Raw genomic sequence first — 18,042 nt, 5'->3', positions numbered from 1 at the left:
AGGGCACTCCTAGTCAGGGGGGGCAGGGGGAGTGGCGGGCAAAGGAGGGCCTCTGCACAGGACTCCAGAAAACACACAGAAACATTTTCTTTTTTAAATGCAAAAAAAAAAAAAAATTATCTTCCTTCAGATACAATAGAGAAACTCCAAGCAAAAAAGGAAATGAGAAGCATGTGTTGGAGTAAGTCCTGTTATGAGCACCAGGGAAACACTCCATATTCAGTCCCTTAAGAACAATGGACTTTTGGCTCCTTTGCCTGAGATATCCTTACAGGGCACTGGGGCCAGGTCACAGAAGGCATTAGAAACACTCAACACAAATCTTATGAACAGGACAGTCTCCCCTTCCCCCCCAAACTCATGCCCCTATGGAGGGAGCAAATACTGAATCATATTAGAAAATGTAAATAAGATGGGAAAACTGAGGTTAAAGAGCTACTCAACTTGTGGACATGACAGAGAAGGCCCCCTCTCTCTGGCCAGGTTGGTGAAATGCTCTGGGTGGGAGGTAAAAAGATCCATGGGTGGCTAAGAGGGCAACCCTGCTGAGTGGGGTGAAATGTTAAATAGGGTGCAGTGCCCATGGGCTAAGAGCCAGGTCCAGTACAAGCCTGAGACGGTGGGGACGGGGGTCAGGCACTCACAGCTCCCAATGACCTCTGGCCTGATGGGCCCGGGCAGGCCCTGCCACTGCCTCTGTGCAGAGGAAGTGGTGCTAAGCTGGGGCCAGGTGGCGTCTGCTCTGCCTTCTGCAGGCTGAGCGGGCAGCAGTGTCAATCCTCACGCAGGTAGGCCTCCTGCTCCTCCGGCTCGGCCCTCTCATTCCCATCCTCCTGGGTTTTCTGTCGGAGTTCTTCTGTCTGTGCTTCTGCCAACTTGGTTTCCGCCTTCTGGGAAAGCTGGCGTATCTCCTGCACCTGCGATTTCACCAGCTGGATGTGACTCCTGGCCGTTATAGAGGCCTGGTCTGCGCCTGCCGGAAGATGGGCCATTTATGCTGAGTGGACATAAGGAAAGCCTGGGGGCTCTTGGTGGTTTTACCTGAGCCCTCCTCGCAGAGTAGAGAACCTTCTACCTCCATATACAGGTCTGTTTTCCTCTCTATTGTCAAAACCCTGGCATTTTCCTCCAGCTATCAGCAGTTGTCATAATTATCAAATGCAATTCCCACAATCATCTTTATAGCTGCACAGCTCTTAGTATAGGCATTTTAAGATTTTAATTTTTTAAACTACATTAAAGTATACATTTCTACTTGACAGTGAAGAGATCACTCACAAAATTGTCAAAGCTCTATCTTTTGGAGGTTTAAAGAGCATCTTTCTCATCCTTTAAAATGTTACTGTAAAGTAACATTTCATCTACTAATTAATACTAGATGGGCTGCTATTCAATTTATGAACCACTAAGGCCAATTTACTGTATTCACATGGAATACTCAGGAAAAAATTGACTCTAAATTGACATAATGGCACAAACGGTATTTACTGAACATATTTTGCAGTTTTATTTTTGAATGATATCATTTTATTGATACCTGTTGCTAGTGTATTTCACCATATGAAAGTGAAAGTCACTCAGTTGTGTCTGACTCTTTGTGACCCCATGGACTCATGGGATTCTCCAGGCCTGAATACTAGAGTGGGTAGCCGTTCCCTCCTCCAGGAGATCTTCCCAACTCAGGGACAGAATCCGGGTCTCGCGCACTGCAGGTGGATTCCTTACCAGCTGAGCCAGCAGGGAAGCCCATATAGATGTGCGTATTTAATTCATCTACAGAACACCCAGCAGCTCTTTTCTAGCTTACTGCATTAAAGAGAACCTTCAGTACAACGTTGAAAGGTAGTGGAGAACAGCAGGCACCCTTATTTCTGACATTGATGGAAATGTTTCTCGTATTTCACTACGATGTACAGCTACTTTTATCATGTCAGGAAAACTATAATTGTACTTAATTTAGATTTAAATCACAAATGGACACTACATTTTACTGAAGCTTCTTGGGACATACATTGATATTACAGAGGTGGCTTTTCTCCTTAAATCTACTGTAGATAACCTTAAGTAGTGAATTAAATATTGATAGGTATTAAATATTTTTTCACTATATGTACGTAAGATCTTTTAAATTTTATTTTTATTGAAGTACAGTTGATTTCCAATGTCTTAATTACTGCTGCACAGCAACGTGATTCAGTAATACATATATTCTTTTTGCAAATATTCTTCTCCATTATGGTTTATCACAGGATACTGAATATAGCTCTCTGTGTAATACAGCAGGACTTTGCTGTTTACCCATTCTATGCATAAAAGCTTACATCTGCTAGTCCCAGCCTCTCAGCAACCACCAGTCTGCTCTGTGTCCATGCTTGTTTCACAGATGGGTCATCTGTCGTGTTTCACGCTCCACAGGGAAGTGACACAGTGTGTGTGTTTCTCCTTCTTCCTTAGTATGATAATCTCTAGCTGCATCCAGGTTGCTGCAAATGGCCTTCTTTCCTTCTTTATGGCCGAGTAGTATTCCGTTGTGTACATGTACCCTCATCTTCTTTCTCCATTCATCTGCTCATGGATATTTAGGTTGTTTCCATGTTTCGGCTATTATAAACAGTGTTTCTATGAATATAGGGTTGCACATATCTTTTTGAATTATAGTTTTGTCTGGGTACACGCCCAGGAGTGGGGTTGCTCCACCATATGGTAGTTCTTACTTTTCTGAGTAATCTCCATTGTTTTCTATAGCAGCTACACCAACTTACATTCCTACCAATAGTATACGAGGCTTCCCTTTTCTCCACACCCCCTCCAGCATTTGTTATTTGTAGACTTTTTAATGATGGCCATTCTGACTGGTGTGAGGTGGTACCTCATTATAGTTCTGATTTACATTTCTCTAATAATTAGTGATGTTGAGCATCTTTTCAGGTGCCTATTGGCCGTATGTATTCCTTTGGAGAAATATCTTACATGTTTTGCCCATTTTCTGATTGGGTTTTATTTTGGTTGCTGTTGTTGCACTGTATGAGCTGTTTGTATATTTTGGAAATTAAGTCTTGTCGGTTCACACTGTTTGCAATTATTTGCTACCATTCTGTAGGCTGTCTTTTTTGTTTGCTTCCTTTGTTGCGTGAAAGCTTGTAAGTTGGACTATGTCCCATTTGTTTACTTTTGTTTTTATCTGTATTGCCTTGGGAGGCTGATCTAAGAAAACACCGGTATGATTTATGTCAGAGAATGTTTTGCCTATGTTCTCTTGATAGGTTCTTTCCCCAGTGTTGAATTGAAATTGTATTTTGAAGGTATGTGGCTACTTCTATCCACCCACAAGTGACACTGAGCTGCAGGTGTTTTATTCTAGTGCTGGTCTAGTCCAGCTTGGGTTCGGGCCTATGGTGGCTTTGATGGTAGTGGTTTAGTAACTACGTTGTGACTGACTTTGCAACCCCATGGACTGTAGCCCACCAGGCTCCTCTGTCCACAGGATTTCTCAGGCAAGAATATCGATGCTCAACATCACATAATTATTAGAGAAATGTAAATCAAAACTATAATGAGGTACCACCTCACACCAGTGGGTTGCCATTTCCTTCTCCAGGGGATCTTCCCAACCCAGGGATCAAACCCATGTCTCCTGCATTGGCAAGCATATTCTTTATACCATGGAAGCCCGTGGTGGCTTTAGACAGTTGTAATAGTTGGGAGGCTTGTCGTCATTTTCTGGTACACTTTCTATAACACAGGATTTATGTTTCTTGAAGATTTAATAAAACTCTCTCACAAAACTGCGTGGACTTAGTGTCTAATTTGGGGGCACAGATTTTTTATGAATATTGTTTCAACTTTTGTGGCTGCTCCTCTTGCTTTGATTCTTCCTGGGCCAACTTAGGATTTACATAAATAGCATAATATTCTCTTGTGATTAGAAAAAAATTCCCTAATAGCTCTTTCTGGGCTTCCCTGGTGGTCCAGTGGTTAAGAATCCATTTGCCAAAGCAGGGGACATAGGTTTGATCCTTGGTCGGGATGATTCCACATGCTGAGGGGCGACTAAGCCTGTGTGCTGCTGAGTGCTATGTACAGCCACTGAGCCTGTGCTCTAGAGCCTGTGCTCTGCAACAGGAGAAGCCACCACAGTGAGGTCTTGAGCGCCAAAGACTGCACCAAAGACCCAGTGCAGCCAAAAATAGATAAACTATAATAGCTCTTTCTGAGGTTACTTCTGCACTCTCAAAGTTACACTTACCAAACCTTATTTTCCTTATTCTTTACAAGGAACTGGGTTTTTTGCCTTTTCGACTATTTCTTTTTAGTCTTCTTATACCTTTTATTTGGCACTGTCTGAATTTATTTGCTTCTCCTAACTTACTGGGCTAAAAGTTTATTTTCAATACTTCTTGGTACAGGGGACATTAGCTGTCATTTATGGTTGCTGTGCTTTGCATTTATGACATGCATCTTTAAATAAGGGGTCCACTTCTATCTAAGAGCTACTTTGTCTACAACATTCTAGGTCTCTGCTATTAATGAGACTTGTCATGATAGTTCTGAGTACTTTCAAATTTCCATTTTTCTTTATTGAGGTATAGCTGATTTACAACAGTATAGAAGTTTTAGGTGTACGACATAACTATTCACAACTTTTAAAGGTTCTAAACCACTCGGCTATACACATTACCTACAGCTCTATTTCTCGTGCTGCGCATCTTTGTAGTTTAGTTCAGACACTTCCTCTTCGTCCCCCTCCCTCTCCCCACTGGTGACCACTAGTTTGTCCTCTATACCTGAGTCTGTTTTGTTTTATTCACTAGTTTTATTTTCTAGATCCCACACATAAGTGATACACAGTACTTGTCAGTGTCTGACATTTCACTAAGCCTAAACCCTGCAAGTACATCCATACTGTTGCAAATGGCAAAATTTCGTTCTTTTGTGGCAGAGTAGTATACACACACGCCACATCTTTATCAATTCATCTGCTGATGGACACTTAGGTTGCTTCCCAAATCTTGGCTATTGTAAATAATGCTATGAACATAGGCGTACATACATCTTTTCAAATTCATAGTTTAGATTTCTTCAGATATATACCCCGGAGTAGAAAGTAATTAGGGCTTCCCAGGGTTAAGAATCCGCCTGCCAATGCAGGGGATGTAAGAGAAATGGATTTGGTCCCTGGGTTGGGAAGATCCCCTAGAGGAGGAAATGGCAACCCATGCCAGTATTCTTGCCTGGAGAATCCTGAGGGACAGAGGAGCCTGGCAGGCTACAGTCCATAGGGCTGCACAGAGTTTGACACGACTGAAGCAACTTAACACACAGGCACACAGCACAGAAAGGACTTGCTGGATCATATAGCAGTGGTTTGTTTGTTTGTTTTGGCTGTGCTGCACACAGCAAAAAGAAAAAAAAAAGATGGTGGGACTTTAGTTCCCTTACCAGGGACTGAACCTGTGCCCTTGGCAGTGAAAGTGTGGAGTCCTAACCACTGGGCACCCACAGAATTCTCAGTTTTCAGTTTTATTATTTATTTTTACAATTCTTTTAAAAACACGTTTTGAGTAGTTGATTTACAGTGGTGTGTTTCAGGTGTACAATAAAGTGAATCAGCTATACATGTGTATCTATCTACTCTTCTTTAGATTCTTTTCCCATACAGCTCACTAGACTGCTGAGTTCCCTGTGCTATACAGTAGGCCCTTATTTGTTACCTCTTCTCTATATAGTAGTATCTATGTGTCAGTCCTAAGCTTCCAATTTATTCCTACCCTCAACCTTTTCCTCTGGAAACCGTAAGTTCGTTTTCTATATTTGTGACTCTATTTCTGTTTTGTAAGTAAGTTACTTTGCCTTTTTTTGGTTCCATGTATAAGCGATACCGTACACTGCTTTCTCTGACTTCGCTAAGTATGACTCTCCAGGTCCATCCTGTTGTGGCAGCGTTACTTCATTCTTCATTATGGCTGAGCTATATTCCACTGTCTATCTGTGCCACGCCTTCCTCACTGCTGTAGCTGCTCCTATTGTGGTGCATGGGCTCTAGGGCACGGGGGCTCCACGGCCGCAGTTCCCAAGCTCTGGAGCACAGGCTGAGTTGCTCCTTGACATGTGGCTCTTCCTAGACCAGAGCACAAACCTGCATGTCCTGAATTGGCGAGCAGATTCTCTGCCACTGAGCCAGCAGGGAACCCCAGGATGCACCACATCTTCTTCATCCACTCGTTGACGGATAGTTTGGTTGCTTCCATGTCTTAACCTACTGTAAGTGGTACTGTAGTCAATATTAGTGTGCCTGTATTTTTTTGAATTATGTTTTTCTCCAGATATATACCCAAGAGTGGGATTGCTGGATCATATGGTAGTCCTATTTTTAGTTTTTTAAGGAACTGCCATACTATTCTCCATAGTGGTTGTACCAATTTTTCATTCCCACCAACAGTGTAGGAGGGTTCCCTTTACCCTTTCAGCATTTATTGTTTGTAAGTTTTGATGATGGCCAGTGTGAAGTGACATCTCATTACAGTTTTGATTTGTATTTCTCTAATTAGTGAAGCTGAGCATCTTTTCATGTGCTATTGGCCATATGTATCTCTTCTTTGGAGAAATATCTACTTGACTGTTCTACCCATTTTTTGATTGAGTTTTTTTGTTGTTGCATTTTATAAGCTGTTTGTATATTTTGGAGATTAATCCTTTATGGGTTGCTTCATTTGCAAATATCTTCTCCCACACTGAGGGTTTTCTTTTTGTTTATGAGTTCCTTTGCTATGCAAAAGCTTCTATGTCTAATTAGGTCCCATTTGTTTTTATTTTCATTATTCTAGGTGGATCAAAGAAGACATTGTTGCAATTTACGTCAGAGTGTGTTCTGTGTTTTCCTCTAAGAGTTTTATCATATCCAGCCTTACATTTAGGTCTTTAAATCCATTTTGATGTTATTTTTGAGTATGGTATTAGGGATTGTTCTAATTTCATTCATTTACTTGTAGATGTCCTTTTCCCAGCACCACTTCTTGAAGAGACTGTCTTTTCTCCCCTGTATATTCTTGCCTCCTTTGTCATAGATTAGTTGACCATAGGTGTGTAGGTTTATTTTTGAGGAACCACAATACTGTTTACCACAGTTGGCTACACTGTTTTACATCATCACCAACAGTGTATTAGGGTTCCCTTTTTTCCACATTCTCACCAATATTTCTTATTTATGATCCTTTTTGATAACAGCCATGCTGACAGGTGTGAGGTGATATTTCATCGTGGTTTTGATTTGCATTTCCCTGATGCTTAGCGACACTGTATCATTTCATGCACCTGTTGGCCATCTATGTCTCTGGAAAATTGTTCAGGTCTTCTGTCCATTTTTAAATCAGGTGTTTTTTTTTTTTTTTTTATATTTGAGTTGTGCAAGTTAAATGTCCATTTTTATTTTTGGTGAGGAAGGGGATATGAAGTAATTTTCTGAGTCTTTGTCACTTGGCATAAAAATCAATTTTTGTACATGTTTATATACTATTTGTATTTGAAGAGTTTTTTTGGGGGGGAGGGCAACATTCTGTATTCAGTATATCTATTTGGTTAGGCTTAAAAAAAAAAAATCATCCTGTTCCAACACCTAATCGCTTTTTTTACGTTTTGACCTGTGAGCCTGAGATATGTGTAAAGCTCAATTTCTCCTTGTAAATCTATCAGATTTTGCCTTATTAGGCACATTTCAAGAGTGATGTCTTGATAAACTTCTGTCCCTTTTAATGTTTTCTGTCTTGAATTCCTCTTCTAACACTGCTCTGTCACCTTTTTGCTCAGCTTTCTTTTTGATAGTATTTCAGTTTATCTTCTTAGAATGCCCAGTCTTCCTATGTGTTATTTTAGATGTGCCTCTGTAAACAGTTTTAGCTAGAATTATTTTTAATATGAAGTATCATTTAATAAGTAAATTTATTCTTTATGGTGATTACTGATTGTTGAATGTGTTCCTTTACTTTGCATTTTCTAATTAACAGGCTTTAGTTCTTCAACCTTTAGTCTTAACTGAATTTATTAAGTTTTCTTTGTCCCTTCCCTCAACACTTCTTCTTGAAGTGTTTAACAATGTCTAATGTTAAGCCAATGTTTCCCTTCTCAAACAACGAAGCTTAGCATGCTTTCACTGCTTTCCCAAACTGATTTGATTACTTAAAAATTTAACATTCAGAGCTTCTGACAAGTTGTACTAAATTCTGTTATTTTTGTATCTCAGGTGCTTCTAATTTTTTTTTTTAAACACTTTCTAGAAAGTACATGCAACTGGTAAACCTTGAATCTTTGTAGAAGTCTTTCACTCTTATATTTTAATGATATTTGAATGATGATTGATTTGTCACCTTGTATCTTAGGGTTGCAGATAGCCTTCCTCTGGGGCTTATCTTATGGCTCAGAAGGTAAAGAATCTGCCTGCAATGCAAAAGACCAATGGGTTTTATCCCTGGATCGGGAAAATCCCCTGGAGAAGAATGGCTACCCACTCCAGCATTCTTGCCTGGAGAATTCCATGGACAGAGGAGCCTGGTGGGTTACAGTCCATGGGGTTGCAGAGTTGGACACAACTGAAAAATTAACATACACGAATATACTTCCTTTGTAAGTATTCTATTTTTTCTTCTAGTTTTTAGGATTTTTCTTTGTATATTTTACATTCTGAATATTTTTTTGCCATGTGAGGTACACTTATATTTTAAATTCTGTTCAGAACCTTTGTAAGCCCTTTCAGTCAGTTCTGGGAAAACATCTTTTTCTTAGATAATGCTTGTAGTTTACCTTCCCTCTTTGTTCCTGCTAGATCTTAAGCTGACCTAGTGAGTGGTGAAGGCTGCCTGGCGATGTTCTCAGCAAAGCTCCCTCTTCACTGTACCTGGGGACCCTGCCCCCATCTTTGGTGTGCCACGAATGCTATTTGACACATCTATTGTTTTGTTCTTCATTCCAGTCCTGTTTGCAGAATCCCTTGATTCCTTGGGCATTAGTTAACTAAGAATTCCTTCTGTATTTACTTAAAACATCTTTTACATCTTTAAGATTTCAGAAAACAAAAACATTTTAACAAACCAGTTTCTTAAGAATTTTTATGTTGACATAGTTTGGGACCATTCAGGTAACATGTTAAATGAGGATCTCCCTCAAAATACATTAGAAAATCATTCAACCTCAAGCCCACTGGATGGATAGTGATGGTTAAAAAACCCCTGGTGAATGGGGCACCATTCTATACTGGGAGGCACTAAGGTAGAGAGGATGACGCCCTGGCTACAAAGGCTTTAGGATTTGACCTAAGTTGCTGAATCCCAGTTTGGCTGCTTACTTACTGGGTACCATAGCATGCTCGGTGAATTATTTAACCCCCTCTATCTGCCAGTTTCTTCATCTGTAAAGTGGGAATGATAATAACTCCTAAAAGAACTGCAGGGATTAAAAGTATCTATAAAATGTTTACCACAAGCCTGAGCTACAGATAATATTCACAGATTATCTGGGTTACTAAAAAGTAAAATCCTTAACTATTTGGAAGTAATCAAAATTTCCAACTGACAGTTTTATTATTTTTCATCTTCTAGATACCATCTAGCTTCTACTGGTCTGGTCTACAGGGGCATTAATTTTTTCTTTGTGTAAATGAAAACAATATTGATTAATATGCTGGAAATGGGAACATTTTCTCACAAAGTAAGAGCCACAGTATCCCTCATTTTTCGGCACCTCTACAGTGAAAGCTTTAACCTACCCGTCTGGTAGGCAGCTTCTGCTGCCATCTCTGAGAGACTAACTGCAGTCATCCAGGTGGTTTCCAGCTTCAGGTACTCTTGCTGTTTTGAAGTCATCTATAAATTAAACAAAAGCGCTTCAGACAACATGACTCTTCATTAGTATTAAGCACATTTAAATGGACTTCTTCAGTTCAATAGCAGTTTGAGAGAACAGTTATTGGTAAAACACCTTCATCTAATAATTTAGATACCACAATGAGGCAGGAGCACTAACAGAAAAATCCAAGTAACTCTGCTTACCTCAACTCTGGCTCCTATGATCACCTGCCACACTTCATCTTCCTCCTGTGAATTCATTTTCCCAAGTAAACTTGTGTATTGCCGGTACAGAGAAATTAAGGTATAAACAGCCTACAAATACAGAAGAAATCAGTAAAATAAGTGAGGTGTAGTAGGGTGAGACTTACATCTCAATGCTGCAAACTGGCTGTTCTCATTGAACCTCACCACTGTATGAAATAAAGGTGTTATCTTAGGACATCACCATCTCTTGTTAACTTCTGTGTTTTAAAATCTTGTTAGCAATTCAGACAAAGAGAAAATGCAGATGGAAAACTCAGAAGGCTGAGAATAAAGCTGTTGGAAAATGAAGGTAAAGAAACATATATATTACTTTAAATGATTCTGATATCCATATACTCTATTAGATCAGTGGCTTTCAAACTATCCTCACCCAGAAGCCCCTGGTGTTGCTGGTAACCCCAACTGAGCCAGATCAGCGTGGTGCTCCCCCTGTCTTATATACTAAGCTGCTATATTTAAGACTTTTCTTTTAAAAAGGGTTCCTGGACAGTGAGGCCAACCACAGCCCTTTCCCTGCGGTAACTGTCCTATCTGCAGGGAACCTACATTAAATGAGGATCAGCAAAACTAATTTAAAAAGATATATGCACCCCTATGTCTACAGCAGCCCTATTTACAGTAGCCAATGTATGGAAGCAACCTAAATGTCCACTGACAGATCAATGGATAACGAGGATGTGGATATACAATGAGATATTACTCAGCCACAAAAAAGAATGGAATAATGCCATTTGCAGTAACATGGATGATCATACTAAGTGAAATAACCCAGAAAAAGAAAGACATATCACATATATATGGAGTCTAAAAAAAATGATACAAATTAACTTATTTACAAAAAGAAACAGACTCACAGATATGGAGAACAGACTTGTGCTTGCCAATGGGGAGAGGGTGGGTGGGTGAGGGATGGATTGGGAGCTTGGGATTAGCAGAAGCAAACCATTATATAGAAAATGGATAAACAACAGAGTCCTACTAAATTCAACAGGGAACTAAATTCATATCACATGTGTATATATATATATATACACACATAAACTAAATCAGTTTGCTATATAGCAGTAATTAACACTAAATCAACTATACTTCAATAAAACTAAAATGAATAAATAAAAAAAGTAATAAAGGCCCTATACGACAAACCTACAGCTAACATCATACTCGATGAAAAGCTGAAAGCATTTCCTCTGAGATCAGCAACAAGACAAGGATGTCCATTCTCATCACATTTACTCAACATAGTTTTGGAAGTCCTAGTCACAGCTATCAGAGAAGAAAAAGAAGAGGAATCCAAATTGGAAAAGAAGTAAAACTGTCACTGTTTGTAGATGACATGATACTATACATAGAAAATCCTAAAGGTGCTACCAGAAAACTATCAGAGCTCATCCATAAATTTGGTAAAGTTGCAGGATACAAAATTAATACACAGAAATCCCTTGCATTCCTATACACTAACAACAAAAGATCAGAAAGATTTAAGGAAACAATCTCATTTAGCACTGCAACAAAAAGAAATACCTGCCAATAAACCTAAGAAGGCAAAAGAGCTGTACTCAGAAAATATAAGACACTGACGAAAGAAATCAAAGATGACACAAACAGATAAGAGACATACACCATGTTCCTGGATTAGAAAAATCAGTATTGTGGAAATGACCACACTATCCAAAGCGACCTACAGATTCAATGCAATCCCCATCAAATTGCCAAGGGCATTTTCACAGAATCAGAACAAAAATTTTACATTTTATATGGAAACACAAAAAACCCCAAATAGTGAAAGCAATCTTGAGAAACAAGAATGGGGCTGGAGGAACCAGGCTCCCTGACCTCAGACTGTACTACAGAGTTAGAGTAATCAAAATAATATGGTACAGAAATATAGATAATGGAACAGGATTAGAAAGTTCAGAGATAAACCCACAAAACTATGACCACCTAATCTATGACGAAGAAGACAAGAATATACAATGGAACAAAGACAGTCTCTTTAATAACTGGTGCTGGGAAAACAGGACAGCTACTTGCAAAAGAATGAGAACACTCCCTAACACCATACACAAAAAATAAACTCAAAATGGATTAAAGACCTAAATGGAAAGCCAAATATTATAAATTGCTCAGAGGAAAATATAGGTAGAACAGTCTTTGACATACATCACAGCAAGATCTTTTTTGATCCATTGCCTAGAGTAATGAAAATAAACAAATAGGGTCTAATTAAAGCTTTTGCAGAGCAAAGGAAACCATAAACAAAACTAAAAGACAACCCTCAGCATGGAGAAAATATGTGCAAATGCAGCAACTGACAAGAGATTAATCTCCAAAGTATACAAATGGCTCATGCAGCTCGATATTAAAAAAAAAAATCAAAAAATGGACAACAGACCTAAATAGACATTTCTCCCCAAAAGACATACAGATGGCCAAAAAGCACATGAAAAGATGCTCAACATTATTAATTAGAGAAATGCAAACTACAATGAGGTATTACCTCACATTGTCAGAATGGCCAGCATTTAAAAAATCTATAAACAAACTCTGGAGAGGGTGTGGAGAAAAGGGGATCCTCCTACACTGATGGTGGGAATGTAAACTGGTACAACCACTATGGAGACCAATACGGAGGTTCCTTAAAAAACTAAAAATAGAACTATCATATGACCCAACAATCCCACTCTTAGGCATATATCCAGAGAAAACCATAATTTAAAAGAAGGCATATACCTCAATGCTCACTGCAGCACTATTTACAACAGCCAGCACATGGAAGCAATCTAAATGTCCATCAACAGAGAAATAAATTAAAAAGATATGGTACATATACACAATAGAATATTCTTCAGTCATAAAAAGGAATGAAATAGTACCATTTGCAGGGATATGAATGGATCTAGAAGGTGTCATACAGAATGAAATAAGTCAGGAGAAAAAAAAATCGCCTCATATTGCTTATATGTGCAATCTAGAAAAATGGTACAGGTAAAGTGATTTGCAAAGCAACTTTTTTTGGTCAAGGGCCAGAGAGGTCTGTTTGCAACTATTCAACTCATGCAAGCTGTCACAGACAACACAAACACAAATGAACCTGGCCATGTTCCAGTCAAACTACAAACACAGGCAAGACTGGATTTGATCTGTGAGCCAGTTTGCTAACGATGGATTTAGACGATCAAGACTTAATGAGGAGACACTTACCTTAGTATATTCAGTGATTGCTTCAATCAATGCATATGTGGTCTGAGAGAGAAAGGTAGAGGTGCTATCTGTTACCAAAGACACAGCCCTCCTCATTAATGTATCGTTACTAAGAGAATGAGGCTCTGGTTTCTGAAAGACACAAACATTTTTATTTAACTTTTAACCTAAAACTCAAGCTCAGATCACAGTCAAGGGAAAAATGTAATTCCCACACTGCAACTACACTCTGCTGCTTCTGTGTTGACATTTTCTTTTAAAGCTTTATCTGTGCTATTAAAGACAACATGAAAATGATTCTACAGTATGCTTTCTACCTCCTTTTTAAATTTGTCATTCTCTGCTCTGAAGAGCAAAGTATTCCTTTTTATAAAAGACTAGTACTTATAATCACAAATTTCACAAAGTTATGATTCTTCATTACCAGTGCTAGATGCTTGTGATATAAAGATAAGAATCTTAAAGACTGGATGAGGATCTTAAAGATGGAGGAGGAGGAGCTGGAGCTAAGAGTAAACTAGAAAATTAACACAATCAAGTACCATGGGTGCTATGGAAGAGGTCTGGAGGGGTGCACAAAAGGGAGCAATCATATCTATGTTAAATGAGAATTGTTTAGAAAAGGTTTCACAGAGTTGATAAGGAGTTAAGCTAAGCATAAGAAAGTAAATGGCTGGTGGAGAGGGCGAATCCCTCTTGATTGAGCTGTAGTCTTGGTTAGGGGGAGCAGGAAGACTCTTTCCTCTGACCTCAGCTGTTTTATTTGAAAAAAAACAAAAACCAGTATAACCAGCTCATGAGTTAAGGGGGCTGTGACCACCTTGATTAAATACTGGAAACTGTGATGACTCTCCCCTTTTTCTTCCACAGCGGAGGACTTATTGTATCAGAACTAACAAACCAATCCCTCTATCATCTGTTATCTCATTTTTGCTATTTAGAGCATAAACACATGGAGGGGGGCTGCGTTTGATTCCTGATCTGGGAATTAGATCCGACATGTGGCAACTAAGAATTCAAATGCCACCATAAAGATCAAAGATCTCATGTGCTGCAACTAAGACCTGGTGCAGCCAAAAAAAGATACATGAATAAATCATGAATTACATTTATCACACTTTTCCTTCAATCAAATAAATAAGAATTTATTATGTACCTTGCATTGAGGAGCTAGAGAGCAAACAATGATATCGTCTCTGCTCATGAAAAGCTAATTTTGACTTATTCTGGTAAGTTAAGTCTTCATAATACCCTCCATTTATACCATGCTCAGTTGTGTCTGACTCTTTGCAACCCCATGGACTGTAGCCCACCAGATTCTTCTGTCCATGGGATTTCCTAGGCAAGAAGACTGGAGCGTGTTGCCATTTCCTCCTCCAGGGGATCTTCCCGACCCAGGGATCAAACCCCGGTTCTCCTGTGCCTCCTGCATTGCAGGCAATTCTTTACCTGCTGAGCCATCAGAAAAGCCTATTTACTTTTGGCTTCATCAAATGCTTTCCATTTTACGGTGCTTATTTACTTGTCCCTCACAACAGTCCAGGTATTATTATGTCTTCTTTTAAGATGAGAAAATGGAAGCTCAGAATAGTTATGTAACTCTTTCCAAACCAAACCTCCTCACTCCAAAGTTTCCTTTGTATTCTGCTGACTCAGAGTCAAATGGATTATCACCAAATATCAAAATATACAACATAAGTGGTCAGAAAAGGGAGATCATTGCTGGCAAGTAACTAGGAAGGCTTTAAAAAGAGGTGGGGGAGTTCCCTTGTGGTCCAGTGGTTAAGAGTCAGCCGGCCAATGGAAGGGACTCAAGTTTAGTCTCTGGTTGGGGAAGATTCCACATGCCCGTGAGGTAACTAAGCCCCTGCGTCACAACTACTGAGCCTGTGCTCCATGAGAAGCCACTGCAGGGAGAAGCCTACACACAACTAGAGAGGAGTTCCTACTCACCGAAACCAGAGAAACCCTGAGCGCAGCAAGGAAGACCAGCACAGCCAAAATGAATACATACGTTAAAAAAAAACAACACGGGGGTGGGATTTGTTGTCTGAAGACAGGTAGGATTAGAATGGACAGGTATCCTGGGTTAGATGAAATAAGGAGGAGAATACGTATGATGCAACCAGGGGATATTCTAGAATTTAGCCTGGTTGCTGAACTGTGAGGAAGTTCTCTGGATTTTAGTTTTGTGACACAGAATGGAGAGCCACTGTAGGCTCTGAAGAGTGGAAGTGGCAATGCTATTCCTGCAGGAGAGTGAGTTGAGGCTCCTGTCAACCAAAGGCTCCTGGCATCTGACCCAGAACTGAGTGAGGTAACCAGGGCTTACGAACAATATACGAACTAGAAAGGACCAAAAAAAAAAAAAAATCTTTTGGAGGAAGAAAGAAAAGGCTGTCCTAATTATGACTGAAAATGACTTGGTGTCCAAGTAAGCATTTTTAGGTTAAAGATTCATCAGTCTGCAGAGACGAGGGCCGAGTACGGCACAGAAAGGAAAGGGCTCATGAGAGCCTCAGAAGATGCTGAAAATACTTGTGAAAAGGGGAATTAATCTTGTTGTCATGATTAAACACACATTTAAGTATCAAGCACATTCTGCCAAAATGTTTGCTGGTTTCCTATTTAGTTCTTCCCAATAAAGTATATAACCAATGGTTTTAAAATAAGATATCACTTCCCCATCAGCTGTCTAGTTGATAGCTCCACCTAGACATCATTTCCAAAACCGAACTCTTAAATTTACTCCTCTCAAAACCCACTCCTCTCCTTCCCAGTATCTGGCAACACCATTCTTTCAGTTGCTGAGGCCTTTCAAAACCACTGGAAATTAAGTTATATACTTCACATCTAACCCAACAGCAACACCTGCTGACCGTCAGCCCACTTCTCCCCACCTGATTCAGGCCCATGATCATCTCATGCCTGGACCCCAACTGGTCTTTTTAGCTCCACACAACAACCTTTAAAAACTTATGTCAGGGGTGGGAGGGAGGCTGAAGAAGGAAAGTATATACGTATACTTATAGCTGATTCACACTGTTGTATGGGAGAATCCAACACAACAGTGTAAAGCAATTATCCTACAATTAAATATAAATTAAAAAAAAATTTATGTCAGAACATAATAATCTTATGTTAAAACCTGTGGCTTCTTTATCATAATAAATTCCAATGCTTACAACGGCCCACAAAGTACAAACGTCGAAGTACATTTTGACCTTCCGCTATCTGTGAGCTCATCTGTCTTTCTCTCATTCCACTTTTTCTTCCTCCTCCTCTGCAGAATGTGAGATTTACAAAAGCAGAAATCTTGATTTACTCTTAAGTCTCTTGTGTATGACACATAAAGTTGCCCCATAAAGTTTTGTTGAACGAAAAGATTATTGTTCTGTAATACATTCTTTTCTTTCTTCCCTCTTTATACAATTTGACCAACTTGACAAACCAATTTCTACCAAATGAGACCATCAAAATGAGGATATTAATATATCTGCTCAGCTATGAAACAGTGCTGATACAGCATACCATCACCTGGGGTTGGGGAGAGCGCTGGGTGAAAACCATTAGGGCTTGTCATCGCCTGTTTGAGACTTTAGAGGACACAGTACACAAAGACCAAAAACACGGAGTGACAGGATGGTACTTCACCTGGGCAATAGGAACTGCACACAGAGTGACCCCAAATCCCACAGCCACCGTTTTGTGCCATGGTCTTATCAATTCCGAGAAACAGCGCTTCTTAAAGTTAGCCACGACTGGAACACACTGTCTGTACCTAGAAACAGAGTTTAATAAGTTTAATAAGGCACAACCACCCATCTGTAAGAACTTCTTCAATTTACGTGGAGGGGCTGGAGACTCAAAGTGGGGCCAGGCCGGAACCCAAATGACGACGTAGGGTGCCTTTTCACAGGACGGGACTCAGTGGGCAGCGGGGCGGACTAGAAAGGCCTGGACTTGCACACACAGGCAATCGCTACCTGGCCCGCACGGGAATTCCCCCGCGCGGGAATGAGGGCGGGTGGTGGTGGAGTTTAAGAGGTACCAGGTGCAGACGTGTAAATAGTGGTCTCAAAGCTTTTTAAAAACCAAGGCCCAAATAAAAAAGCTGCTGCAGGCAGGATTTAGCGCTGGTCCTCCGACCTAGGCTGCAAGGGGTCTGATAGTCCCTGCGACTCTACGTGGAGCCCGCAGGCGCTGCGAGGGGAACCAGGCCGGCTTGGAAGCCGAACACTTCCGGAACTCCTCCGCCCTCAGGGAAAACTCCCTCCGGCAAGCCACCGCCAGCTCAGGCCTCTCCCCTTAATTCTCCCCTGTGACTTCAAGAGGCCAACCGAAGTCATTTCGCGGGCAGACCGAGACGCCCCCAAAAGACAGCCCGAAGTGGGGGAATGCTCTTTCGGCAGGTGAACAACGAAAAAAGCGTCAGTGGGACGTGAAGTCCGGGCTTGTCCCGAGAGGCTGGAGGCCTCAGACCGGAGTAGGGGCAGGGCGTCCTCAAACCTCCGGGAGGGGCGGGACGCGGTGACCCGCTCGGCCGAGAAGCGAAGCGCAAGCCCGCAACGCTGGGGCTGCAGTCTGGTTACGGGGCTCTCAGCGTTCCCACTCTCCGTCCGATCCTGACCTCCTACACGACCCCAGCGGTACCTGAAAAGCGAGGATACGCTCCGAGAAAGCCAACTCCGTAGAGCCGCCATTCCGCGGCGGCAGGACGCCAGGCACACACGCCGGA

General features: G+C 40.6%; 1 protein-coding gene across 1 annotated transcript; it reads right to left on the bottom strand.

Annotated features, from left to right (window-relative positions):
* Nucleotides 1–110: 110 nt before the first annotated feature.
* DIABLO (diablo IAP-binding mitochondrial protein) lies at nt 111–18,042 on the bottom strand. The gene is made up of 6 exons (XM_052654720.1): nt 17,958–18,042; nt 16,959–17,085; nt 13,305–13,436; nt 10,038–10,148; nt 9,755–9,851; nt 111–973 (listed from the first exon to the last, which is right to left on the bottom strand). The coding sequence occupies exons 1-6, from the start codon at nt 18,005–18,007 to the stop codon at nt 774–776; spliced, it is 717 nt and encodes a 238-aa protein (XP_052510680.1). The 5' UTR covers nt 18,008–18,042; the 3' UTR covers nt 111–773.

Source organism: Budorcas taxicolor, chromosome 17 (genome assembly GCF_023091745.1).
Source record: "Budorcas taxicolor isolate Tak-1 chromosome 17, Takin1.1, whole genome shotgun sequence".
Lineage (NCBI taxonomy): Eukaryota > Metazoa > Chordata > Mammalia > Artiodactyla > Bovidae > Budorcas > Budorcas taxicolor.
Note: the sequence above shows the minus strand (reverse complement) of the source record. Positions and strands in the feature narration are given on the sequence as shown.

Coding starts and splice junctions, on each gene's coding strand:
- DIABLO (XM_052654720.1), bottom strand. CDS start 18,007: ATGGCGGCTCTACGGAGTTGGCTTTCTCGGAGCGTATCCTCGCTTTTC. Junction 10,149..13,304: donor CAATCACTGAATATACTAAG/GTAAGTGTCTCC, acceptor CTGTATTTGTAG/GCTGTTTATACCTTAATTTC. Junction 974..9,754: donor AGAAGCTGCCTACCAGACGG/GTAGGTTAAAGC, acceptor ATCTTCCGGCAG/GCGCAGACCAGGCCTCTATA.